Source organism: Camelus dromedarius, chromosome 17 (genome assembly GCF_036321535.1).
Source record: "Camelus dromedarius isolate mCamDro1 chromosome 17, mCamDro1.pat, whole genome shotgun sequence".
Taxonomy (NCBI): Eukaryota; Metazoa; Chordata; class Mammalia; order Artiodactyla; family Camelidae; genus Camelus; species Camelus dromedarius.
In genome coordinates, this window is record NC_087452.1 from 5,441,778 (window position 1) to 5,468,996 (window position 27,219).

Below are 27,219 nucleotides of genomic sequence, written 5' to 3' on the forward strand. Positions count from 1 at the left end.
TTTTAGCATTTCCCTTAATAGTACCATTTAGGTGCAGCTGCAATCAATAACCACTGAGTGCCTCCTATGTGCTAGGCTCATGAATGGCCTCCTCATAACCAGCCCGTAAGGAAACTGTCACTGACTCTATGTCACAGATGACAGGAATGATGGTACACTCATCCAAGGCATGAGCCATGCAGTCACTGAGGCTTGGGGTTAATCCTGGCCCTCCTCTCCCTATCTCCGTGTCCTTGAGCCAGTTACAGAATCCTGCGAAGCCTCAGCTTCCCCATCTGTAAAATGGAGGTAATGCTAGCCCGTCTCATGAGATTGTTTCAAGGTCTGAATGGAACAGGCATGTGAGCACTCTGTAACCGTTATCTTGCCTTTCCTAAACCTCTTCTGAAATCTCTTAGAATGCAGCCTGCCTGTCCCTCCTAGAAACCTCGTCCCTGCCTTACAATTGTCTGACACACACAGGCTTGATCACCCAGCCAGTGGCAAGTGGCCTCACCACGGACTGAGCTTCCTCCTGGGGGCTGAGGAGAGCCAAATTTGCAATGGCCCACATCTGGGCCCAGAAGCTAAGGCCACACACACATGCACGTGGACAGCCCATGCGTGTGCACGCACCAAGACCTCATCCGCACAGCGCTCCGCACACCCGCGCACGACAGCCACCCAGCCAAGCCCCACTCCTCAACTCCTGAAAACGTGGTAATCGTAGTAGGAGCAACAGTAGTGCCAACCATGATACCGCCTCCTGTCTCTTTACGGTGCACAAAGCACTTTCACACGTTATGTGGGTAGGGCAGAAGCTGTGTTTTATTCATCTCTAGATACTTACTGAATAATGCCAGGTATCAAGCAGATCCTTAGGAATTACTTCTTGAATGAATAACTTTTATAACAAGATTTTTAAAAATCATCGTTTACTCAGTATTTGCCATCAGTTCCACATTCTACTAAGTGCTGAATGTGCAGCCTTGTGTTTCATTCTTGCAACCACCCCATGAGATGTGAGCTCACTTATCAATCCCTGTTTTGCAGAAGAGGAAACAGGCTCAGAGAAGTTAAGGGATGTGCCCAATGTCTCAGCCAGCGAGAGACAGACCTGAGACATGAACCCTGGTTCCAGACCCTGGTTCGTACCCCCTCCAGTCTTTGTCCTCTTCTTTAGCCAGAAGAGGCAGCAGGGAGGGGGAGGGGGCAATATGAGTGTAGTCTGAAGTAGTGTATCAATAATGAAATGATTTTTATATCTGAAAAAACAGAAAAATCCTATTGTCTTTATGACATAAACTGGAGAAGGCAAGGACCAGGGAAATCATGTTGGCTGGAGGGACATGAGATTCTCTGTTCTGCTTTCTCTCATCTCCCAGGCACATTTCTGATGACTTTCTAGTACATCCTCAGCCTCCTTACAGCCGTGGCACAGGACATCTGCTGGCAACTCTTCTGTGTTCTCCCGGCTTCCCTCTTGTAGGTCCTCCCACATCCTAGGAGTTTCCTCTTTATCACCCTACCGCTGTGGAAGCTGAGGGGACCATCTTTTGTAAAAGGGCCCAGAATTGGTAACTTCCTATTTCCTTGGAGGTTTTGCCTGCAGCCCTACCCCTAGCCAATAGCTTAGAATAAAGTTTATGAGCAACTGTCTACTAGAAGCAGGCAGGCATGGAGGTGACATGGTTGGGGTGACCCAGGAATTAAAAAACATCTTATTTACCTCTTTCCCACAAGAAAAAAATGAGTAGCACAAATGAGGAAACTAATGGCACTGACCCTCAGCCACAGGATCAGGCATGACAGGGGCTGGTGGGGACTGTGGCCAACCAAGTACCCCTAGAAGGAGGTGGAGGCTGCTCAGCTCAGGGCTGCCAAATCTTCCAACTTCCCAAGAGATGCCAGAAACATGTTTCCTTTTTCACATATTTTATATGAAACTTCTTGATTTCTAAATGTTGGCAACCAATTCTCCCCACCCCTCCTTTTTTTTTTTTTTTTTAATAAAATACATGAGTGGGCTGGGCTTGGCCATGAACCCCACATTTATAACCTTTATTGATCCTGCAGGCATGGACGGCTGTCCTCATCAGAGGTCCCTTGGCTCCCCTCATTTCTAAGCCTCCCATGCAGTTAGATGGGGCTGTGCCTCAGGTTCTGGGCAGCAGCACGTGAGCGGAAGAGCCGCAGTGAGTTCCAGGCTCAGACAGTTCAGAGCGGGCTGTCTCCTCCTATTTCTCTTCCCCTACGAGGCATCGGCCCTGGAGGCGGTGCAGGAGGCACAGCAAAGCTCCAGGATGGGAGCAGCTGCCCCTCCCTCCACAGACTGCAGGGGAGCAAGATCTTGGGGTCCGTCAGCGGAGGCAGCCAGCACTGCCTTCCCCAGCACACACCGGGGGCGCACGTCTTAATTACAAAATCCACATGGTAGTAGATTAGCTCTTCCTGGTTTCCAAAGCACTCGAACTTGACTTTTTTCACAGGACTCTCAACTCAGTAAGTAAACAGGACAAGCCTTTGCCATTTCACAGATGAGCAAATGGAGGCTCAGAAGGTAGAATTGAACAGCCCTGAGGTGTGTGGCAAAGAGGTGGGGGACTAGGATTCTAGACCTGGGCTCCTGAGTGGACTCCCTGTGCAGTGCGCCTCCTGTCCCCCAACTTAGGAGCTGGCCTTTGCAACAGGAACTCCCTAGCACTCTCGGGGTCTGTGAGCTTGAACAAGGACAACTCGCCCCCTCCCCGGCCTGCGGCTAGTTGAAGATTCACCTCTTACCTTTCCTGTGGACTTGGTCCCCTTCCAGATACAGAAGTAACAGATGGTCCAGGCGGCCAGCAGACACAAGGCCAGCTCCCAGCGAAGGTTCCCGATGTGCTCGATCCCATCGGAGATGGCCAGGACCCGGCGCCTGCAGAAGGGAGGGCCGAGAGTCACGGAGGTTGGAGATGGCCCACCAGGACCCCACTCTGGGCAAAGCTACTGCTGCAGAGGGGCAGAGATAGCCCACTCACTCATTGGCCCGCCCCCCACCATTCACCAAGCATCTTCTCTGAGACAAACTCCAGGCTGGTCATGGGGGTCTCAGAAAGAATCAAGACCCAGCCTCCAGCCTCCAGCCTTCATGGATTCACTCCATGGGGGAAAAGACAGGCTGGTTGGCAGATGGTTTATGGTGGGTTTATCAGAGCTACAATGGAAGAAGCACAGGGGCTTTGGAAGGACCAAGAACTACTTAGCCTAGGTCCAAGGTGCCGGGAGACGGCAGGACTGGCTGTAAACATTCCAAGTCCCTCCCTCGGGGGAGACTGTACATCCCTGCCGAACTCAGTAGGGGCCAGAGAACTTGCTTTGGCCAACGGCACACACGTCACTTCAGACAGAAGCATTCAGAGCCAGGTGGTGTGACCTGCCATGTTCTCTTTCCCCATTTTTGCTGTCACTACAGAAGCGCATGTCAAGGTGGACCTCCAGAAGCCTGAATTCCTGAGTAAGGACGTGAGCCCTCCTGTCACCCCGTGTCAGAGATGTTGTGTGAGCAAGAAATAAACTGTTGCTTCAAGCTACTAAGATCTTTGTTACTACAGCATAACCCAACGTACCCTGACTGCCATGGGGGTCCGAGAAAGCTTCCTTGAAGAAGTGATATTCAAGCCAGACTTTGAAGGATGATAGTTTAGCCAGGAGAGTAAGGGAGCAAAGATTGTTTTAGGTCCGGGGACTAGCACAGTCAAAGGCCGGAAAACAGCATGGGATCCGTGGGGGATGCTGGGGCAGAGGGGTCAGAGCGGAAAACCAGGAAAGAAAAGCAGAGGACTCATCGGGAGCCTTGAATAGCCAGCCAAGGGGGGGTCTCCCAGAGCGCCCAGGCCTAAGGAGGGGGGTCCCTGGGTGTGCTCAGCCGACACGCCCAGCCAACGCGCCCAGCCGCGGCCCTCCCTCAGCACCCATCCATCCCTCAGAGTTGACGCAGGCCTGGCACCCAGAGCCCATCCTGGGGCTTGTGTTTCTCCAAAGTCAGACTCGCCACGCTCCATATTGTGCAGAACCATGGCACAAACACAAACCCCCTCCAAACTCGCTCCACGAACCCCTTTCCAGCTGCCAAACCACCCCCTCCAGACCACGCCAGTCGCCCTGGCGCTCTGGGAACGTCCTTTGAGAAAGCAGCTCCCATCCCACCAAGCATGAAAGCCTCCCTCAGTGTCTGTCTCCCTGGGAATCCGCTCGGGGCCTGATTCTGCATTAATTACTCAATGACACCAATTAGTGCTGGTCTGCGGGCTCCCTCTAGCCCCAATCCCTGCCGGAGAAATCAGGCAGGCCCCAAACAAAATCAGGCTGTGTGCAGCCAGGGATTCACTCAAGAGGAAACCAGCTGCAGACCTGTAGCCAGGAGGGGAAACATCTACCTAAATACATATTTATTGAGCACCTACTAGGTACTAGGCACTATATTAATACTAAGAATAAAAAGGCACACATGATACAGCTCTTGCCCTGTACCAAGGTCCGTTGGGCAAAAAGAAGCCCAAGTTACTTGAGAAAGAAAGGAGACAGCTACTTAGTTTTAACGACGGTTACTTCATTTGCTTCTTATGTCTTCCCAGTCGTTGGCTTTAATTCGTTTTAAAATTACAGGCCATATTAAATGAAACCTTTAAGAGTACCTATTATAACAGAGAAGCAGGACCCAGAGCACCTTGTGGGGAGCTCGCCAAAAATACAAAAATTCCTGTGTCCCATCCTGGACCCACTGAGTCCGAATCCTTCTAGAGCGGTTTCTGGGAAGCTGCATTTTGCCCTGTTTCCCCAAGAATTGCTTACGCACGGCAAGGCCTTGAGCACCACTGTGGAAGGAGAGTCTCCTAGTGATGAAGGAATGACTTACATGCTCCAGTGCTTTTTGTTTCTGTTTTTGTTTTTTGAGAGGACTTGGAGAGGGAGTCAGGGGTCCTTTAAGAAGCTACTGAAGGGACGGACCTTCTCCCCAGAGAGACACCCTGATGCACCCACTGGCCCTCAAAATCCTGCAGGAACTTCTGGGTGCTCACCGACTCCCTTGTCTCCAGACTCAGAGCCTCACAGCTGAAGACATACACCTACCACCTTACAGACTGCTCCTTAAAACTTCCTGAACCAGCAGCTGGCAAATGGGGGATGTCCGGAATAGGAAAGAAAGTGGCTGCAGCAGGAGGAAATGACCTGGGGACGCTCTGTCCTGTCCACCGCAGACTCCGAATTCTCCAATAAAGAAACAGTGAGACAGGTCTAGCAGGGGTGTGCACGCACACACGCGTGCGCGCACGCGCACACACACACACACACCCCATCTTGTTGATGTCACTGTTTTCTAAACGGAGAATCTGAAAACTGGAAGTTGCGCGGGGACGGAGGGAGAAAGAAGGGGGCAGACCTGCCAGGAGTGAGCTGGCTTAGGTCCCCTCTTTTCCAAATTTTGGATGCTGCAAACTTTTGAGTCATGCAGCCTGCTTCAGCGCCCTCTCGCTTAATTGAACAATCTAATTCCCAGAATGGGAAGCAGATTACTAAAAGCTACCCAGGATGAATTGCTCTTTTGTTCCGCCAGACATTATTTGAAAACATCCTCAAACTATTTTCTTTAGGTTTTACCAGCGCTGACTCTAACTAGCAATGGACCTTGAGTTTCTAAAGAAAGGAGGCTCGGGGGCCAGGTTCTCAGCCTACAGGGCTGTGGGGTTGTTTTGAAAGCCACAAGGGCAGCCTTTGAGAGCATGGGGGCTGGGACACTCAATTTGGAGACTTGGAGAAGGCACAGCTCTTCCTGGGAAAACTTTTTTAATGACCCTCCCCCATGAAGTGCTGGGACAGAAGAAAGGTCTGAATAAGGAAGAGTTTGCTGCCAACACCCTGGCAAAAAGCGGCCCCAGGAACAGACCTCCCGCCATCATTCAAGGGGTGGGAAATGCTGAAGATGAGATGGGCCCTCGGGAGGAACACACCTACCCGAGTAACACTATGCATCTGCTAAGAGCCAGGCAAGAGAGCAGTTCTTCACGAAGCAGTTTTTTCAGACCATGAACACTACTTCCGGAGACTTCCACCCAGAGGCTGAAATCCCAGCTTGGAGGTGCAATGCCTCTGCTTCTCCAGCCCTTGGCACACACAGAGATGGCTGGGCTCAGCACCCAGCTCTGCTCCTCACCAGCTGTGTGACTTTGGGTCTCAGCTTCCTCACGTGGGAATGATGATCCCTTCTTTCCATAGGTTTTCAAGCATGAACTCACCTCACCCTCCCAACAGCCCTTGGGGTAGGTACAACTATTATTATGAATTTCAAAGATCAGAAACTGAGGTGCCGAGCGATTAAATAATTTGCCCAAAGTTATACCACGAGCAAGCGACGGGGCTGGGACCTGAACACAGGGATCCTGCTCCAGGGTCCATAATTTCAGCTGCAACGCTAGCTCCTGGACCCCCACTATAATGCTAAAATCACCCCTTTCTTTCTTCTTTGTAAATCAAGCTATGGGTGAAACCCACCCCCCCAAACCCCTCAAGCCACCTTGTGTGTCTTTGTGCGCTGGATAAAAGTAGCACACAGGAGGTATCCTCCAGGCGTTTATTAATTTATTCAACTAATACTTGTTAAAATCTTCTCAGTGTGCCAGGTACCGTGCTATGCCTGAAGGTCCTTCGAGAGCCCATGGCCCACTGGGGAAGACAGACAAGTAAACAGAGCAGAGCATGGAGAGGGTCAGGACAGGGAAAAATAGGGGACCCTCCCTGCAGATCTGGCCAGTATCAGGATGGGGGGATGGGGGGTGGGGGTGGGGAGGTCCTGGAGGGTAAGAGGACAGTTAACAAAGAAGAGGGAGGCATTTGGGGCAGAAAGGCCACCAAAGGCAAAAGCCAGGAGGCTGGAACAAGGGCTCAGTGAGACCAGAGAAGGGCTCCACGTGCAGGGGGCAGCAGGGTGAGACTGGGGGTGAGGACGAGGCTGGAGTGATGAGCAATGACTGGAACATGAGCCTTGCTGAGGAGCTGGGGCTCCATCCTGAGGGTGATGAAAGCCTAGAAGAATCCTAAAAGGGAGCAGGACCCCATCTGATGCAAGTTTCAGAAAGCTGTCTTCGACTGCAGTGGAAAGATTGGACAATAAGGATGGAAGGGAGCAGGGTGCCCAGTGCAGAGACTTTTGCCTTATTTTGGACAATAAACGGGGAGGAGCTGGACTAAGGTAGGGAGCTGGCCCTGGCAGGGAGCAGATGGGCTGGGGAGCAGCAAGGGCACAAGGTGACTGCCTGGGGGTGGCAGGTAGCCAGGAAGTGGGGGGTCTAGACTGATACCAGGTTTGTACCTGGACGGATAGGGGGTCATTAGCTGAGCAAGAGTGAACTGTCAAGCGAGGCAGAGGAAGAAGAGGTGGAGAATCAACCTTTTAAACAGGATGATTTTGAGATGCTCATGGAACACCCAGGCAGCTGCAAGGCCCAGAAGCAATTGGGTCTCGGGGTTCAAAGCTCAGAATGGAGATGCAGGGAGAAGGTTCAGATGTAAGCCCTCAGACGTCAGGTATCCTGGAGGAGCTGGAGAAGTGGGAGGGAGAGGGCTGAACCCCTTCACTTACAGGACAGAAACAGGAAGGGAGGAGCCCTTTCAGGAGATAGAGGAGGGTGAGCAGAAAGGCAGGGGGGCAACAGGAGAAGGTGGCATCCTGGGAGGCAGAGGGCGGTCCTGAAATGGAAGCACCCATCTCTCAAGTGTCGTGGAGCAGCCTGGCGAGAGGGCTTGCACTGTGGGATTCGGGACCAGAGTGGTGGGCGAGGCCAGCAGAGCTGTTCGCCCCTGCGTGGGGAGCAGAGGGGAGGTGAGACCCAGGTGAGGTGGCTTTTAGGGTGAAGTTTGCTCTGACTGGGTCAGAGGCTAGTAGTTCCTGGCTACGGGGCACAAGAGCTGTTTTACTTACATTTGTTTTATTTTCAGGTTGGCAGGCCTGGAAGAGTTCAGGGGAAAGAGCCAGGAGTGACGGCAAGTTTCAAATATAGGAAAGCATGGGGTTTAAGGGAGGAGAGAAGGGGGCAGAAGTCCCAGGATGGGTGGCAGGGGAAGAATCCACAGGCAGAGATGTGGATTTTCTACAGGAAAAGGAGGGAAAGTGTTGGGGAATCTAAGACTGAGTTTAAAAGCAAACTACTCAGAGGAAGGAACGAGAAGGAGCTAGCAGCAGAGGGGACTGAGGCAGGCAGTCTCCGAGAGCCCTCGCATCTCTCCGCATTCAGCCCTCACAGCAACACAACTACTGCAAGGGCATCACTGTACCCATTTTACAGGTGGAGAAACTGAGGCCCAGAATGGTGAAGGCACTGGCCCAGACTGGGACCTGAAACCAAGCTCTTCTGATGCCCACACACCCCACTACCTTGGCAGAAGCCAACCCCAGAAAGGATGCCTCGAACTCAAAGCTCCTCCTACGTTTTCCACAGCCTGCAGGAAGTGGCTGGAGTCCGTTCTGCATCACCCTCGCTTAACTCTCAGCATCTCACACACACAGAGGGGCTGAGTCTGGAGGAAAGGAACAGCCTAACACCTGGTGCTTCCCTTCCAGACACAGCCTCTAGAGCCGGGAGAGGTTTGACCAGAGAAAGCAGAGACAGAGTAGAGCCCTCTCTCCCGCCCCAGCGGAGAGCCTGGGAGAGGTGGTGTGGGAACGGCTCCCAGACGGGCGGGGGCCTCATCTTCATGTCCAGCACGGAGCCGGCAAACACATCACCTTTCTTTAACCTGCCATGGACGGGAGCGCTGCCAGGGACGCAGAGACCGCCCTAAAAGCTGGTGCTGAGGGGCCAGGCTATAAATAGCCTTGCTCCAGCCTCCTTTCTGGTCTCCCAAAGCAACAAACAAGCAAAAAAGGGCCCATGACCAAAACAAATGTGCCTTCTCTGCCCCCTCTGGAAGCCCCCACCTTCAGGGTCCTGCTCTCCACTTTTCTGGCCCAGAGCAGGCCCCCAGCTCTCCCCGTGTCAGGGGGTTGGCTCCTGCAGAGCCCTTAGCCGAGGCCCTAAACCAAGCTGGGGGCTCAGGACAAGAAATTCAGACCTCTGCCCCAGGCATTCACTCGGGATAGTGAACAGGGGCTGCCTGCATGCTGCTAAGTGCACCAGGAGCAAGGCCACAGCCACGAGGACGGCAGAAGAGCCCTGCCCTCAGGGGGCAGAAAAGTAACGACAAGGACAGTGACAGTGCGCACTTCCTTCATGCTGACTGTGGTGAGTGTAACCACGATTTTCACTTTGCAGGTGGGAAAACTGTGGCTTAGGAAGAAACATCCCCGGAAAGGCAGAGGCAGAAACTGAAGCCACATCTGTCCAACTTCAGAGACAGAACTGGGACCCACAGCCCCATCCTGGGGAAGATGGACCAGAAATGTGTCGCTCAGGGAAGACAACTAGGCAACGAATCTGCTCTGAGGGGTCTGGAGCTCCGCGCCTGTTTCTTCCGTCACTGCGGAAGTCCTCCTTCCGGGCCATACGGAAGTCCCCACCAGTCCCCAAACACAGCCCGCACTTCTCCGCTTTCCAGGATTCATTCCACTGTTCTCTCTGCCAGGAAGGCCCTTCCCAGTTCTCACACGCCTTCAAAATCCTGCCTGTCCTTCAAGCACCAGCTCGAATAATACAAAGCCTCACACAGTGCTTCCTTGGTCCCCTCCGTCCCCCGAGGGCCAGTGCCTCCTTCCAGCTAAAGGTGAAGCGAGTGTCTACACGCACCCGGCACTCCGAGGTCAGGGGTCAACAAACTGTTTCTATAAAAGGCCAGATAATACATATTTAGGCTTCACCAGACATAAGGTCTCTATCCTAACTATTCTCTACCCTTGCAGTGTGAAAGCAGCCAGAGACAACTTGTAAATGAATGATATGGCTGTCTTCCAATAAAACTTTATTTACAAAAACAGGCAACAGATGGGATTTGGCCTGGAGTTTCCTGACCCCTGTCCTTAGCTAATACTTCCCAAAAAACACGAATCCTTTAAGACACCCTAAGTTCCCAGGTCACACCAGGACCTCACTGAGAAATGGCTGCACAAGGTAGCCCTCCTTAGGGAGTCTCAATGCTCATTAGGATATTAAAGGCTCTGAGAAGTCCTGCAGTAAAGACACGTCTATAGCTCCGTCTAACCTGATGTTCCCCAGATTTATGCAGAACTGTTCCCCATTAAAGTGCAAACTAAAACCACAATGAGATACTACTTCACACCCACTAAGGTGCAACCATGAAGATGGCTGTAATCAAAAAGACAGACAATAATAAGTGTCCTCAAGAATATGGAGAAATGGAACCCTCACCTATTTCTCACAGAGATGTAAGATGGTTTAGCCACGCTGGGAAAAGTTCAGCAGTTTCTTACAAAGTTAAATATAAGACAGCCACTCCACTCCTAGGTTTTTCATAAATAGCCCAAAACAGAAAACCATACAAATGTACATCAACTGATAGGCAAACATTTGTGGTACATCCATACAAGAGAGTATTATTTAGCTACAAAGAGGAAGAAAGCAGTGATACATGCTAGAAAATGGATGAACCCTGGGCACATTATGCTAAGTGAAGGAAGACAGTGACAAAGGACCACACATTGTATGACTCCATCTAGTATGCTATGTCCAGACCACGCAAATCCACAGAAACAGAAAGTGCAGGAATGGTGGCCTAGAGGTGGGAGTGGAGGTTAACCACAAATGGGCATGAGAGGTCTTGTTAGGGAGGTGGAAATATCCCAAACCTAGCTTGTGGTGAAATTTCATACTTGGCAAATTTACTCAAAAAAATCACCGACTTGTATACCAAAAAGGGATGTAGTTCATGGTATGTAAATTATACCACAAAGTTATTAAAAAGTTGTTAACAAGGAAGTGCCCCACTATGTTTCTGTCTCTCCAAAGCACTGCTTCCTAACATTGTGCAGAACACACCACGCAACAGAGCACTGGGCACTCTCGTGTCTGTGACCTTGTTTTACACCCATTGCTCAGAGCAAACTGAGGCTCCGAGGAGATAAGTAGCTTGCCGTGGATCACAAACTGGTAAGTGGCAGAGTCTGGCCTTGCACCCCAGTCTCCTGCCCCCAAATTCAATGCCTGCTCTGGTCTTGCAAGTCTGGAGGGTGAGATCCAGCAAAGGAGGAGGCAGTAAAAGAGGGATTTACAAGATCTCTAGAAGTAGGGATCCCACACCGTGGAAAGGGCCTCACCACCTGGTGGCTGGGGCTCCAGGGCCCTCAGATTCCTGCCTGTCTGCCCCTTGCCAGGACTCTCAGCATGGCCCCAGAGTGCTGACCAAGCCTTCCCAGCCCCTGGACGCCTCTGGTACAGCAGCTCTGCATTATAAGCGGCTGAAAGCTCCGATAGAGTTAGACACCTTTGTCGGGCGTGGTCCATCTGAGACACTGTGTTCAGGCTGGCAGAGAGCCACTGTCTGCTACAGAGGGACAGCGGGCAGGAAGGTACACCTGACGCCGGGAAAAGCCCTGGATGAGAGACCCAGGGCGGGAGTGGAGGTCTGCCCCCGGCTCCGGCATATCCCACCAGGGGACCTGCATTCTCTGAATGTCACCTGGTGCACCCGAGCTGTGGGGTGGGGAGGGTGGACAGGCCGAGAATGGGCGAGATGCAGGAGTGAGAGGAGCTACCGCTGACCAGTGACTGCCCACCTGCCTCCCTCACTTTATGCTGACGGCACGTTGAAGGGCTGTGAGGTGTCCTCGTTTACCAGGGAGGAAACAGGTTCAGGATCACACGCCCAGGCCCCCACCAGTAAGTGGGAGAGTCAGCTCCCAGCTCTGGTGCTTCTTCCTCATCCTGGAGGTCTTCCAGGGACAGCAAGGAATGGAGGGGGTGTGTGTGCATGTGTGTAAATCTGGAGAGTTTCAAATATTATCTCTTGGTTTTATCAGAAATGATATGGAATGGAGATAATGCACTAAAATTTGGTAACAACCCTTTCTGAGTTACTCTGCGCCTGAGCCTGAATTAAAGTCATTCATTAACCCTTTGTGCCATCAGCTATAGGGCATAAACTATACACTGGGAGGCCAGCATCAATTTTCCTCTGTCATCAAGGTCTGCTCACCTCACACTCAACGCCTGCCTTAGCTCGAAACCAGAGTTCTTCAAAAGCAAGGTTTAAGTAGGTTCTTACAGGAACCTCTTGAAATCCAGGAAGACATAACCCAAGTTCAATGCCTGCTCTGGTCCTGCAAGGCTGGAGGGTGCGATCCAGCAAAGGAGGAGGCAGTAAGAAGAGGGATCTATAATATCTCTAGAAGTAGGGATCCCACGCCGTGGAAAGGGCCTCACCACCAGGTTTTGTGTGTGTGTGTGTGTTTGTGCTAGGCACTGGAGGCTTCTCTTAAGTCACTTCTCATTAATTTCTCCCTTCCTCCATCAATTATACCCCTCCATCTGCAGCACAACTCTCCCTTCAAGAACCTAGGGTCACAGGGCTGCAGAGAGGAGGGACAAGCCAGTCGGATTCTGTCCTCGATAAGACAGGCAGCTGATGGCATCTGAGACACAGGCAGTGCGAACAGGCACGGAAGGGTGGAGGAACGCAGGTGAGGATCGCAGTGTCCGGCTCTCAGCCCAGCTCTGACTCTTACTAGCCAAGAGGGGTACTTTGCATAAGTCCTTTAACAAGTCCCTGCCTGAGAATTCCCTGAGTGAGATGGTTATCTTTTTATCACTTATCCCGTGGCGGGGTGGATTAAAGGAAGTGACAGGCCTGGAGGGCCATGCTCATGGCCAGGGCGCACAGTAGGTCCTTAGTAACTAAATGTGGCTTCCCTTCCCTTACTACACACATTAGGACATAAAAGGAACCTCAGACAGAACCCTCATGGTGCAGCAAATCACTGCTTTCCATGACTTAGCGTAAGACACCCACAATCTGTGAAAACAAATACCCTTCTATCAGATTTTATATACAAATACTTTACTGTAACGATCAAGAATGCATAGTAACAGATCACAGAGCTTCAGCGCTTACTAAGCCCAATCACTGCTCCACCTCCTCCTCACACTTTGCAGACAAAGAAAATGAGTTGCAGAGACATTTAAGTAATGAGCCCAAGGCTGGGATGTGGAAGCAACAGGATTCAAAACCTTGCTGTCTGGCCCTAAGCCCAGGTCTCTACATCCTCACGCCCTATCATGATACTTTAAAGGAGCATCACTTCAACACCTGTACAAGCAGTGCCTCTGCCCTGAACTCCTGCTCTCCGTGTCCCGCTCAGACTGCATCGGCATCAGAGCAATTCGCTGGTCCTTCTGGGGGCTGGGGCTCTGGGCAAGCAGGCACCCCTGGTGATGACGACTCAAGGCAGATGGTTGCCGGTGGCGATGAGAGAGGGGCTTGGGCCTCCATCACTGGGGGTGGAGAAGTAAGGCTCTCCGCTCCACGGGGAGGCCTGGCTCCTGCTCCAGGGATGGTTACCAGGATGGCTCTGCTGGATACAAGGGATTCAGAGCAGTAGATTTTGGCAAGTAACCTCTCCCTGCCTTATCAGCATGGAAAATGAAATCCCATTGTGTATGGTGCTTTCCTTCCCTTACTTAAACATACTTCTTACATTTTCTACCAAAAAAAAACCAGATTACTTTTGCAATAAAGAAATCAAGTGTTCACAGGAGAGCCCACTTCTCTACCAGCGAGCTGACCTAAGAGATGGATTACGTTTCTGATCCTGGGAACTTATGCCCCTCAATAGATGGGGCAAACACAAAGTAAGAGGACACTAAGCTCCACGGGGTTAAGACACATTCCTTTGATCATTCATTCATTCATTCATTCACTCTTCCATCCATGCATTTCAATAAATATTTATTGAGCACCTAGAATGTGCTGGTGGGACAACAGGGAACAAAATGGGACAGTCCTTGCAGGCACAGGGCTTTTAGTCTAATGGAGACAGAGAGAATAAACTAGGAAAAAAGACACAAGGAGTTCAGATAAGTCTTATGCAGACAGTAAAACAGAGTGACGGGGTTGAGAGGGGCTGGGGTGCTGATTCAGATGGATGGTCGACGAGGGGCTTCCCAAATGACATTTGAATTAAGACTCAATGATGAGAAGGAGCCAGACACGCAAGAATCTGGGAGGAATCTTCTAAACAAAAGCCTGAGACTGAGCCCAGGACAAGCCCAGTTCGGAGCAGGGCAGCGGGAAAGGTAAGTCTAGGAGTGAGGCAGGGGCAGCCCCAGGCACACAGCAAAAATTAGAGTTTCACTCTAGCTCCTTTGAGCCCAAATTCTGTGTCCAAAGAAAATCAATTCAAGTGGTCATATGATTTAGAAATGAACAATTTTTAAAAACCTCCTCCAGTAAAGGGAAACCAGAAAGACAAGACTGCATCCTTCTGAACAAAGATACAGAACCGAACACCCTGAGAGCTTAATGCAGGCCCAGCACACAATATGCTCTCAGCAAATGTGTGCTGAACGAGTGCCATGCAAAAGCGGCTTCCACTGTATACGTGGCGAGCGCGGACTTGCCGGCAAAACCCTGGACAAGAGGCACTTGAGGGTCTGAGAAAGGGAAGTGAAAATAGACCAAAGCCCATCTGATGCTGCAATGCTGGTTACACTCAATCCCACGTGGGTTCAGAATGTAGAAGTGCAAACATATTGAGATAAATGCACGGGTGCCAGACGCATAATGAGTTACTAAGGGAAACCAGGACGGCCTGATTTTGAAACGAGACATCAGGAAGACAAGCCGCCCCTGCCCCACAGACCCCCTGCCCGAGTCAGAACCCAGAGCCTGAGCGGCTCTCAGTGGCTAAGCCAGCAAGTTCAGTTATTCCCTGAGAAGGGAAATGAACGTTCAAGATGCTAGATGCCCAAGGTCAGGGAGAAGCCATGGCCAGCCGTGGGCAGGGAAGTAGCGCCTTGTAACTGATTTTTGGGGAATCTACAGGCTTGTCTCCCCTCCACTTCTAGGCGACTAGAACCGCATCTGACACTCCCACCTCCCCCAGCTACACAAAGTGTCTTTCTTACATGCAGTGCACCAGGCACTCAGACCCTGGCTGAATGAGTGAGTAAGCAGGCGGCTGAGGCAGTCTATGCTCACCAAGCAACGTGGCCCCAAATGCGGTCTCTGGAGGAGGGAAGGGAGTCCAAATGATTCCACAGGAAAGTACATTTGGGAATTTGAATTAATCAAAGGCAAAGGATATTCTCACTGAAGGACATAGATTCCAGTCCTTCTTATATTTGCGTAGCCCCAAAGAGTTTTTCATAGGATGCAATGGCATCTCACAGAGTCTGCATGTTCCAGGCTCACCTCTGGGAAGAGATGAATTAGAGCTGTCCGATAACAACATCATATTAACAAAGGAGTGTCACAGCAGTGTTTCAGTACGTTGAGGATGCAGAATTCAACACCGCATAGACAATACAGACAGAATCAGAAGAGAAAGCTAGAACCATAGGTTCATTCTCCCATGGGTTTTCATCTTGAATGACCAAGTAGCAGACAAAAAGGTCCAGTTACATGTGAGGACACAGAGTAGCTGTCTCCTCCCACCACCTGGTGCCCAAATGAGGGGGAGATGTGGGTATTACAAAGGGATCCTGGTATTGGCGGAGGAGCTTAGTCACGGGATGAGTTCTTGCCAGAGCCCACTTTGACTCTCCTCATGTAGTATTTTCTAGAAAATATTCCCTGCCTGCCTGCCTGCCTTCCTCCCACGTACCTGTACATTCTCTATCCATTCACTGGGGGCCTTCCACAGACCAGCAGCAGTGAGCAAAACCAGAACAGGTGCTGCTTCCTGACCGCCTCTTGGGGAATTCAGACAATAAACGAACACAATGCCCAAATAACAATTTAATTGAGGTTTTCCATACATGTTACAAAGGAAATGAATGGTACAAAACAACATAAGTTACACAGAGACCTCGTCCAGTGTGGGAATTCAGGTTGGGTTCTCTAAGGGAGCACAGAGACCATGTTTTGCAGGCCCTCAAATGTACAGGTCCAAAACATTCCTATGGGAAACCACGGCCCAGTGGGGCTGGAAAAGGCCACACAGGCCCAGCCACAGAGCAGTCTCCACTCTACTACAAGGTCATATGGATGCTCTATTTGTGACTATGGCTCATTAGGTCTGGAGAGAGCTGCAGAGTTTACATTTCCAACCAGCTGATTCTAATGCTGCTCCTCTGCCACCCACATCAGATAGCACTACTTCATTAGGCATTTTAAAAAGACCTAAATAAACGGAGGGCTATACTATGTTCATGGACAGAGAGGCTCAATCACAAAGATGTCAGTTTTCCTCAAATTTATCTATAAGTTCAATACTCTCCCAGCTGAAATTCCCCCCAGAGTTGTTTTCTTTATTGTTGTTTTTTAACTTGACAAGATCATTCTGAAATTTATTTGGAAGACTAAAACATTTTTGGAAAAGAACAAAGTGAGGGATTTGCCTTATGAGTTCAAGGCTTAAAATTGAACTGTAGGTGTACTATTGACACACAATTAGCAAAAGAGATGAACAGAATAGAAAGCTCCAAAACAGACCTGTGCTTCTAGGAAAACTTTATATGGAAGATGGCATTACAAATCAGCAGGGAAAGGATGAATGATTCAGCAAATACACTGGAGAAATTGGTTATTTATATTTTAAAAAATGGGATTCCTACATTGTACTATATGCAAAAACAAAATTCCAGGTAGATTATATTCCTGAACGTGAAAAAACAAAACATTAAACCTTTTAGAAGAAAATCTAGAAAAAAAAATTTTGTTTACAACTTTGGGGTAGGAACTATATCTTAAATAAGATACCAACTGTGCAGACAAAAAAGAAAAATTATTGGCAAATCTGAATTCAATAAAATTGAAACTCCTGTATGCCATACATAAATAAGACAGAAAAGCTACATGCTAGGAAAAGTTATTTGCAGCATGGGCACTAACATCTAGACTGTACCAAGAATTCCTGCCTATGAGAAAAGACAAACAATCCAAAGAGACAAGGATATAAGCAGAAAGTTCACAGATGAGGAAGCCCAAATGGAGAAAAAGAAACATGAAAAGATGCTCAACCTCATAAGTACTTAGAGAAATGCAAGTTTAAAATGGTGGGATGCAATTTCATATCTATACCACTGGCAGACCTTACTTAGCAACTCTGGCCAGACCAAGTGCCGAGGTCTAGAAGGGGGAACAGTAGAAATTCTCATCCAACTCTTGTTTGGAGAGTAAATTAGAACAAGACCTTTTAAAAGCAATTGGACATAATATGATAAAATTAACAAGGCATGGACCCTACCCCCAGTAATTCCAGTCTTAGGTATATGGCCTGGAAACCTTCATCTGTGCAGAGAAGCACAAACAAAATATTCACTCAGCGTGTTAAGTAATAGTGGGACCTGGGAGACAGTCTAAATGCCCACCAAGAGGGGCCAGCTAAAAACAGTGTAGTTTCTTTATATATGGAAATACTATACAGCAGGAAAAATGAATGAATTCAAGCTACATGTATCAACAGAGACCACTCAAAATCAATACTGAGTAAAGAAATAAAATTACAAAAAATGTGAGTAGTAGATACCATTAATATAAAATTTTAAAACATGCAAGAAAGACCTAGGTATTATGTGGGAGGTATAAATGTCATATATATATATTTACACACACACACATACACATATACATATAATGTGTGTGTATATATATAGAACTATTTTACTTACATATAAATAAATTATATTCATTGATAATTATAAACTCATGTTCTTTACATTCATTTTATATTTATAGAATGATAAATCTAAATTCAGCATAATGACCTCTAGAGAGGGGAGGAGATGCCCCTCTACCCTACTATTAATCAGCATTAGGGTAGGAGGAGTTCTTCAACAAAGCTGGACCTTTTCACATTGAAAAGCCTCAAAGCATTTAGCCAGCATTCAATCCACAGAGGAAACTTCTCTTCAATTCCTGGGGGCACTGCACAATTCTGCACACTCACAGTGTGAGTGAAGCCCTCTGGGACTGCACAGTGCACAACTTACACAACCATACATGGCAGCCCTGTAACTCTGAGGTCACGGCCCCGTTTGGAACACTGATGAAAAATGTCCATCTCTGGGAAGATGCCCACCCACACAATTACTGCCTATCATGTTAATGGCTTCAGACACCTGCCCAACAACCATCAGCAGTCCTACATGGGTCAGATACATCCAGGAACAAGGGCTCACAACCTTTGGAAGTGCTTGCTGACAACTCTGTGAGACTAAGCTTTTCCTCAAGTACATTTGAAACCTGCCTCTTCACAACCTCTACCCATTGGAGTTGATCTACTTCCTTTCCACAGGACATCGCAGCTACTGAGAAAAAGCTAACCTGTCTCCCCTGACCTACCCCTACCTCACCCCTGGATACTTCTGCTTTCCAGGCTAAATATACCCTTGACTCAGTTTATTGCAAAGACGCCGAATCTTCTCTTTTGATACAAATGAATTTTTAAACTGCCCATCAGCTGACATGTCCTCAAAGAACAAGAAAGCATTTCTCTCAGCTGCCCCCTTGGGAAACCTCTCAAGATCTCCACTCTGGTTTCCAAAGGAGTCAGAGGCCTGCAGAAGCCAGGCAGTGCGAGGCTGGAGGCAGGGTCAGGCTTTTTCCAGGGCTGGGGGCAACGTTAACTGGGCAGAACCAGGACGGCGTCCCCACGGGCCAAGGGAGACAAGGTGTTTCCACTTACTCCCAAAACTCCATGACAGGAGAGGTGGCGTTCTGCAGGGACACGTGGCTGTGGTTGCTCACGTTCAGTTTCTGGAACTCCACACAATTCTCTACAGTGGAAACAAGAAACACAAGAAAATTAACCTCTGCGAGGGCTGGATCTTGAAAAACATTCAGAGCCGATGGTGCAAGCAGGCAGGTTTACCCAGCCGCTCCAGGTAAACACGCCTCAGAGAACACTGGGGAAAATCAATCACTAACAAACAGTTTCAGAGAGAGGCCTGGCTTCTCTGGAACAGGAGGGAATGTTTTGGGGGCAGAGCACCTTCTTTTATTCCCACTGAGAGTCTCTTTCAAATTCTTTCCTATTGCTTTTTTCCTGAATATTTCATCTTTTCCTCTTCCCTGCCTAAGACCTGTCGATGGCATTTACCTGTTCTGCTTAGTGCCCTGGCAGGAATGAGGGGACTAAAGAGTACATTAGTCACAATGTCCCTGCACCAGGAATGCAGCTGAGACTCAGTCTTCCTTCATGTAAAAAGAGGCTAATCACACAGCTGCCTCATAAGACCTGATGACTGGATGAAATAACGTCCAAACGTCCAAATGTGAAAAGAACCCTAGCGTCTTCATCTTTCCCTCCTTCTCTCCATCAGTCCAAGAAAGGACTGATTGAATATCTCTTCTCATTTCATAAAACTTGATGACCAAGGGAGATTTGAATCTCAAGTTAAAAACATCTGAGTGTTCAACCTTTAAGGCTCAGATCAATCCATTACCCTCTCCTCCAGGAAGCTTTCCTTGACATCCCTCCCAGAATTCTAAGAAAGCTGGAATTTAAAGGTCCTCCAAGGAGCCACCTTCCCCACCTCTCTTTAACTTGAAGAGGAGGAATCAATGTTCAGAAGTAGCTGAAGGACTCCCACCCTCACTCTTTCCCTCCTCACGAGTCACCAGTCAGTCAGGGGAAGAACAGGGCATCAATTCCAGCCAAGGCTCCACCTCCTTTGCCATGATTATTGCCTTGTTCTGTCTGCCACCATGGGATCCAGGCCTCTTTACAGCACCTCCTGGCTTAGAGAGCTGCCTTAGTCACCAGACTGCAAGCTCCCTGAGGACAGCACCTCCTGCACACACTCATTTCAAAGCCCCCGCACTCCGCACAGAGGCCAGCACAGAGACAGAGTTTGGCCCCACTCTGTCACTTCTTTCTCCTCGTGTGCCCACAAACCCTCCAACGGCATCTGTCATCTCTGGAGCAGGAAGCACCTACTCCATGTGATGTTTCACCCATTGCAAGTGGCATCACATGCCTTCAGAGAAAGACGTGTGCAGATAAGTGGAAGAAAGGTTTGCAGTCCACTGGGGAAAAGGCCCCCAAGTGTCTTCCCCCTCTCCACTTCCCCTGGCAAGTACTAACCATATTAGGAAAGGAAAGGGTCTGCGGGGTTCACAGACAGTCCTAAGAAGAGTCTGAGGACCTGGTATTATAGTCAAAATGCCCTTGTGCCTTTTTCTGCAGAGAGACCCCCTCAGTTTTTTTCAGATTCTCTAAAATAGTGTTCCTCAAATTTTTTTCCTAAAGTAAAAAAAAAAATTCTCAAACACCCTAGGTTGACAAGGTATTTTTATTAAAATGACATTTAATCATATACAAATAAATAATAAGTTATAAAGTCTTTGTGATCATAGTATTCATACAACTATAAAACCAGAATTTACAAGTTAAATACCAACTAAACTACAGAACTAACACGATTCAAATTGACAGCATAAAATGGATGAGTACAATAATGTCACCTTGTGAAATTAAATGGACTTCTCAACAGAAAAATGGAACTGACAGATAGGAGGCAGGGTCTATGAGTTCAGCTTGCTTATTCTTCCACGGGCTACTTGAGACTCAATTCTACCACCATTTTCCTCTGGTCACACTTTCACAAAACCTTTGTTCCTACAGTTTGTTGAGTTCTTGGCTGGACTTCACTTAGCATTAATGCACCATTTTAGAATTAAATCCCTCTGCTCTTTTCCCCTTGGCTACCACCATGCTATTTACCAAGAATGCATCTTAAGTTGTAAACATGGACAAAGTCAGGCACTGGGATTCCCCCAACTGTCCTCAGTTTTAAGGTGGCTATGTAGATGATCCAGTACATGCACATATTTTTAGAGTATCCTCAAAATAAATACACACAATTAAATTATCACGAGGACTCACAGGCCTCCAAGAACATGTCCTTGAATTTTAGTTCAATAAACATCTCTATTAGGTCCCTGGGCAAAGAAAGGTTAAGAACCAGGGAGAGAAAAATGGGATCCCACAAAATGAGGTGGGTAGGGGAGCAAGGAAGAAAGGAAAGTCGTGCAGGGCTAGAAGCCAGTTCACAGTGTTTTCTTGGTCTAATGTCTACTGTTCCTTTTGCTCATGACCGACATCCTACCCAGACTTATTACATCTCAGTGTTCAGGATGACTGGTCACTTCCAAGGACAACATAACCACAGGTGATAGATGGTGAAAAGGTTAAAGCCTGTGTTCCAGTTCCAGTCAAAAGGCAGTGGCTGCCTAGGACACTATGGAGAAGTGTTCTGAGGCCAAGACTAGACTCAAAAGGAAAGAGTTCTACAGTCGATTAGTGATGTCTGTACAGAGCACAGCCTTTGTAGATATAGATTGGGAAGTATTTGCCTTCCCTAGATTATAAGACTTAATCTTGATAAGAAGACAAATTGAAAAGTAAACAGTATATTAGCATCCAAAGTAATCTAAAAAGTTATCCATTCAAGGGAGTAGGAGGGTGTTGTATTCAAACATCTACCTGGGTTGGACAGGTAAAGTGAGCAATGTGGGCTAGGTGGGGACTGTGGCCAACTTGAGGACAGATGCCTCATCCAAAGGCAATAGCCACTTCTCAGCTGTAGTCACTGCTGCAAAGTGAGAATATGGGAACATGGCTCTGGTGTTGTCAGAACTACTTAATTTTTTAAAGAAAAGCTGGAAACCTGAATTTTCATAAGAATTTTTCTGATTTTTCAATTTTGGCAACCAAATACCTTTTGGAATTTGCTGGTCACTGATCTAAAGCTTAACTGGCTTATAGGCCCCCTGTCTGCAACCCTTGATCTAGTTAACCTCTTCAATTTATAGAGGAAAATCTGACATGCAGAGTCAGGGCTGGAATTGTAGACTGAACCCCTGAATTTCTGTTCAACACTTCTTCCTCATATCCCAACTCTGCCCCCAAAGGGCTGTTTCTTTACTTGGCAAAGTCAGTCCTTCTCCCTGTGCCAGTCCCTGGGCCAGTGTTCAGCTCAGGTTCAGGGCTGCAACTCACAGAGTGCATAGACCAGGTGTAGGAGTGAGCCCTCAGTTCCAGTGGCATCTGGACTCACATCAAGAGACATGGAACACCACCAATCCCAGGTCCCCCAGCAAGACTAGCAGAGGCCCTTCCTGGGGGCCATACCTGTGTTCCACTCGTGCCCACAGGTGGCCCAGGGGAGCTCCGTGGTGAAGCAGTTGCTCAGGTAGAAGATGGCCCATGCCAGGATGATGATGTAGTACACGTTTAGATGGGCCTCAATCACCTGCGTTGCGTAGCCAATGCCTGAAAGAAACAAAGGAGCAGCAGTGATTTGAGTCCCTTTCCATCTTGTTAAAACAGTCTTCACCTGCTCTTCACCACCTGCCGTCACTCAGGCATCATTTTATTTTCTGATTCTCTCAACACTTACCTTCAAATAAAGGGCACACCTTCCTCCAGCACGTAATGCCACCTTCACTCGTAAATTGTCCCAGAGCCGTTTCCAGGAAAAAAACAGGAATTCCACAGCATATAAAAAACACCACATAGGGAATCAGGAATGCCCCTGCCAGGATGAAAAATAAGGGGATGAGGTTAAAATTGCCCACTTCATGTTCAGCCCAAGAAAGCTTTAATAAGTACCTACAACAGGCAAGACAATGTTCTCTGAGTTCAAGTTCCCACTATGAGGACCAGAGTCAGAAAATGTGACCCTGGGTTTGTGCTCGCTGCTACCTTCTCCCAGGAGTAAGTCAACCCCACATTTCCAAGCATCAACTTCTTCATCTGTAAAATGGGGCTTTAATACTTACTACCTGCAACACTTACCTCACCGAATTGTTGCCCGGCTAAGATGATAACGTAAAAAGGTTGTGTTGTATGATTGATTCTTTTATTTACACATTTTACCCTCTAGCACAGGTCAAATCCAGTCCCTCTCTGAATGTTGCATCCTTCTTTTTTATTCTAAAGTAACCTCAGTGGGTCAAGGGAGGGGAACCTCTTCTTTCTTTGGAAGCGACCTGCAAAAAATCTTCATCCAGAAAAGCATTCTCAAGGAGCTATGCACTGAGTAGCACCAGGCTCCTATACACGAAGCCCAGGTACGGACCTGATTTACAAGGAGTTCGTAGCAAAAACCTGTCCAGAGAGGCTGGCTTTGAATCTATCTGAGAAAGACCACCATAAGCTTTGGTGCTCCAGTCTTGAAACACAATACCTACTGCCTGGGCCTTTCTGTGAAACAAATTAAATAACTGGGGTGAACACAAGCTATCACAACAAGAAAGGGATTTTTCCAAATCCCTCATTCTCTCTCTCCCGTCTAATAACAAAGCATGAAAACACATGCTATTCTCCACCATCTCATCTCACAAATGAAGGCTTTCACTGAAATTGCTTTTTGCTAATGAAGTTTCTTAAAACCACAGGATTAACAACAACAATTTTGATCAATTCTGATAATAGGTCTGTATTTACCGGGTTTTGAGAGGATCTTTGCTTTTCTGGGCAAGATACTATTTTCCCAATGTTTCACATTGGGAAAGAAATACTGAGCTATTGTTGCAATTTATGAGTAGAGCTGCGTTGGTATTTTTTAAAAAAGGCCCACAGTTGATAAGCAGACCCCCCCCCAACTATATCAGAAAGGCAAAAAGTGTGTGAAAGAGGATAAGAGGGTCTGTTTGTTGAATCTAAAAATAAGTGGTTAAAACAAGCTGCAGAAGTTTCCCTAATATGCTTTAATTTACCTGTGAATTCTCTCGAACCTAACAGAGGACACTTTCTGAAAGCCTATGTAGTCACAAAGCTAGTAATCGTTGAGATAACTAGATCAATTAAACCAGGATATCTGTACACCCAATGGAGACTCTTGGCAAGTTAGAGTTAAAAAAAATGACTCACTTTTAAACTTTACTCACTACAACCTTTTTTTTTTAAATTTGAGGCAGAATTTGTAACTAATGCAACTTACACTGTTTTCTGCTCTTAAGAATGCCTTTTAGTTTTGGCATGACAATTTCCTATATAAAAAAGAGATGTTAAAACAACTCTTGCCTGGGACTACCCCAAAGGGTTTCCACAGGCTTCTATGTGGACACGGCAGCTTATTCAAGCTGAGTGTGCAGAGAAAGGCGAGATTCCCAGCTGAGGGCACAGGGCACGTTCGAGGTCTCTGAGTCTACTCCCTCTCTCCCCCTTGCCAAGCCACAACACTGGCAGCCACTTCATTACCAGTGCTGAGCAGGCTTGGAGCGGCCTGTGCCTTCAGAATGAATGTCTCCAAAGAAAGGGCCCTGGCCAAGCAGTGCCATTTCATTCTCCCTGCAGCTGCCCGCACAGGAAGTCCTGCTCGACTCAGCCTAACAGTGTGGTCCCTGCTAGCCAAGCTCTGAGCCACCTTCATTTGGGGTCTGGGGATCTGCTGGAGGGGCAGGGACACAGCCGAGAGAGGGAGGAATACATTGACATAAGCTTTTCCTTGCAGAAACTGTGGAACTCAAGAAGGTTCCACAAGGTCCCTAGCCATGGACCTGCCAGCTGTCCTGCTCATGTGACAGATGGGGGCTTCGTAAGTCTGGAGCCCCTTCCTTGAGCCGGGAGATTTGAGGATTCTTCACTGCATCACCACCAAACTGACTCGGGCATGTTGTCACTAGAAACGACTCTCTCATCACCTTCCTCTCCCTGCCCCTCACCCCCTTAGTCTCCAAGCCTCTTCTAAACATTAAATCAGTGTTGTTGCTATTTGCTGTGGGTGACTGTGAGACCAGTAAAAGAACTGACTGGTGCCCATTCTCCCACCAGACAGGCCGAAGAGAGGCCTTAGAAAGGACTATGAGCAAATGAAAGGCAGTAAATCAAACAGTAACGCCTCACCTAAAAGTTCTCCCTGTTGTCATCCAAATCAACTTTACAACAAGGCCTTTGGGTGTCAGAATTCCATCTTTACCTCCTACTAAATGAGTGGCCTCGCTGGCCTTTAGTTTCCTCATCTGCAAAATGGGTATACCACTGCCTACAAAGATGACTGTAAGGACGAAATGAGATGATGTAGGTAAAGTTTGGTACAGAGGCTGGCATTTCAGTAAGCGCTCAAAACCCGAGCCTCCTCAGATCACTATGAGTCCCTTCCCTTCAGGCCGGTTTCCAGTCAGGAAAGCTGAGGCTCAGAAAGGGGCTGTCACCCGTCCCACACAGCTCCTGGGCTCGGTCTGCACCATATGCTGGGACAGAACGCACCTGGTGGACAAGTCCCCGCTTGTGAGCAGGTGGCACACTCAGGTGCGAAGCGAAGCGCGCATGCGCACTCGGACGGGTGCCCCTCGCCCAGGGGTAGGCTCGCGCGCCGGGGCCCGGGTTCCGCGTTCTCCTCACGGGTCCCGCTTCACGCAGGCGCGGGAGGGGTCCCGCGCTCACCCCGTAGCTCCCTGCCCCCACCGGGCTTGGCTCCCGGCACTCCATTCCCCGCCGGGGCCGCCGGCCGCCTCACCTCCGCCGTTCTTGTAGCACAGGTAAGGGAAGCGCCACACGTTGCCCAGCCCAATGATCTCCCCAGCCACGCTCAGCACGAACTCCACCTTGTTGTTCCAGTGGCCGCGCTCGTGGACCGCCTTGTCGCGCTTGTCGCGCGGGTCGCGCGCGGACGCCGCGCCCCCGCTGCCGCCGCCGCCGCAGCCCCCACTCAGCACCTCAGACTCCCGCGCCTCCTCAGCAGCCTTCCCGTTGCCCAGAGGCAGCGCCTTCTCCGCCGTCATGGCCGCGCTGCCTGCCTCGTGCGCCGGGCCGGCTCTGCGCCGCCGCCCCGGGCGGGCCGGCTTTTCAGGAGGCGCGAGCGGGCGGGAGGGGGAGGCAGGGGGTGGAGCTGAGGGGCCGGGCCGGGCCAGCGCGGGGACGGGGACGCGGCGCGCCGGCCCGACCCGCCAGGCGCCCACGTCGCCTCAGCCCGGCTAGGCCCGGCCCGGGAGCCCGGGAGCACCTTGCGCGCGCCGAGCACCTTGCGCGCGCCGAGCTGCTTGCGCGCGCCGCCTTCGTTCCCGTCCTATCCGCTGGCCCCTCAGAACAAGAGTGGAAGTGTCCATTCAGGCCTAGTCTGGGCTCGAGACACCAGACCCTGAAGTTGCACCGCTGTCTGTAACCTCCAAACTCCTGGGCCTCAGTTTCCCATCTCTTAAGAGAAGTGTCTCTAAAACAGGCTTCTCCGACTTTAACGTGCACACCAAGCACCGGCGGGTCTTGTTAAAGTACAGATCCTGATCTAGTGTGTCAATCCGACCCGGAGCCCATGCGTTTCTAACAAGTGCCTGCCCAGGTGATGCTAACGCTGTTGGTCCAGGGAACACGCTTGGAGGAAGAAGGGAGTAAATGAATTATTGGTTTCTTCCTAGTGCTCAGACTGAGCTCCCCTAGGGTTGGGATGCCTCCATATCTTGTCCATCCTAGTGCCCACTGCTCTAAACACAGTGACTCAGGACAGTGTGGCAGTTCAGTGCTCCTGTCTGGAGACTGACAAATCTAATTCGAATCTCATTCTCAACTTATCTTAGTCTTCTTCTTAGTCATGTGAAGAAGTCACCTCACCTCTCTGTGCCTCAGTTTCCTGATCTGCAAAGAGGAAGACCAGCAGTGCTTTTCTTATGATTGTGTGTGTGTATGTGGAGTTACTGAGAAAATGCTTATAAAGTATTTAGTGTATTAAAGTGTTCAGTGAACATTAGCGATTGTTAGTATTATCATACAATGTGTAGTCACACACACACACACACAATTTGTGCATCTTCTTGTTTAATACCTGTCTTTCCACTCAGTTGAAAGGATGATATACACTGTCTTGTTTGTGATAACAGCCACAGAACCTAGCACATTGTAGGTGCTCACTAAATATTTGTGGAAACAGAGAAGGAAGGAAAAGCCAGAGGAGGATGGGAGGAAGGAAGAGGAAAAGTAGAGGAGTATGAGGTCTGCAAGGGGCCACAGAGACCATCAGATCCACCTCTGTCTTTTCGCAGCCAGAAGGAGTCCAGCTACTGGAGCTGTTACTAAAGCCACCAGCTGAGCTCTCCACCCATCCCTTGGAGCTCCCCCTGGGGCTCTCTGAGGAATAGCCTCCCTGTCTTGTTGCCTTCAGTGTCTCCTTCATTCTGGCTTACAACTGCTCAAGTCTCTCCCCACCTCCATCCCCCCAG

General features: G+C 49.1%; 1 protein-coding gene across 2 annotated transcripts in view; it reads right to left on the reverse strand.

Annotated features, from left to right (window-relative positions):
- SLC6A11 (solute carrier family 6 member 11) overlaps positions 1–25,831 on the reverse strand; it is a 115,407-nt gene extending 89,576 nt beyond the window's left edge. For both annotated transcript variants that reach the window (XM_031470889.2, XM_031470888.2), the window contains exons 1-5: positions 25,527–25,831; positions 22,464–22,598; positions 22,196–22,336; positions 18,746–18,836; positions 2,761–2,893 (exon numbers count right to left, since the gene is read on the reverse strand). In XM_031470889.2, coding sequence (XP_031326749.1) covers positions 2,761–2,893; positions 18,746–18,836; positions 22,196–22,336; positions 22,464–22,598; positions 25,527–25,791 — 765 coding nt within the window. In that variant the 5' untranslated portion in view covers positions 25,792–25,831. The remainder of the gene's footprint in view (positions 1–2,760; positions 2,894–18,745; positions 18,837–22,195; positions 22,337–22,463; positions 22,599–25,526) is intronic.
- Between the last annotated feature and the right edge of the window lie 1,388 nt (positions 25,832–27,219).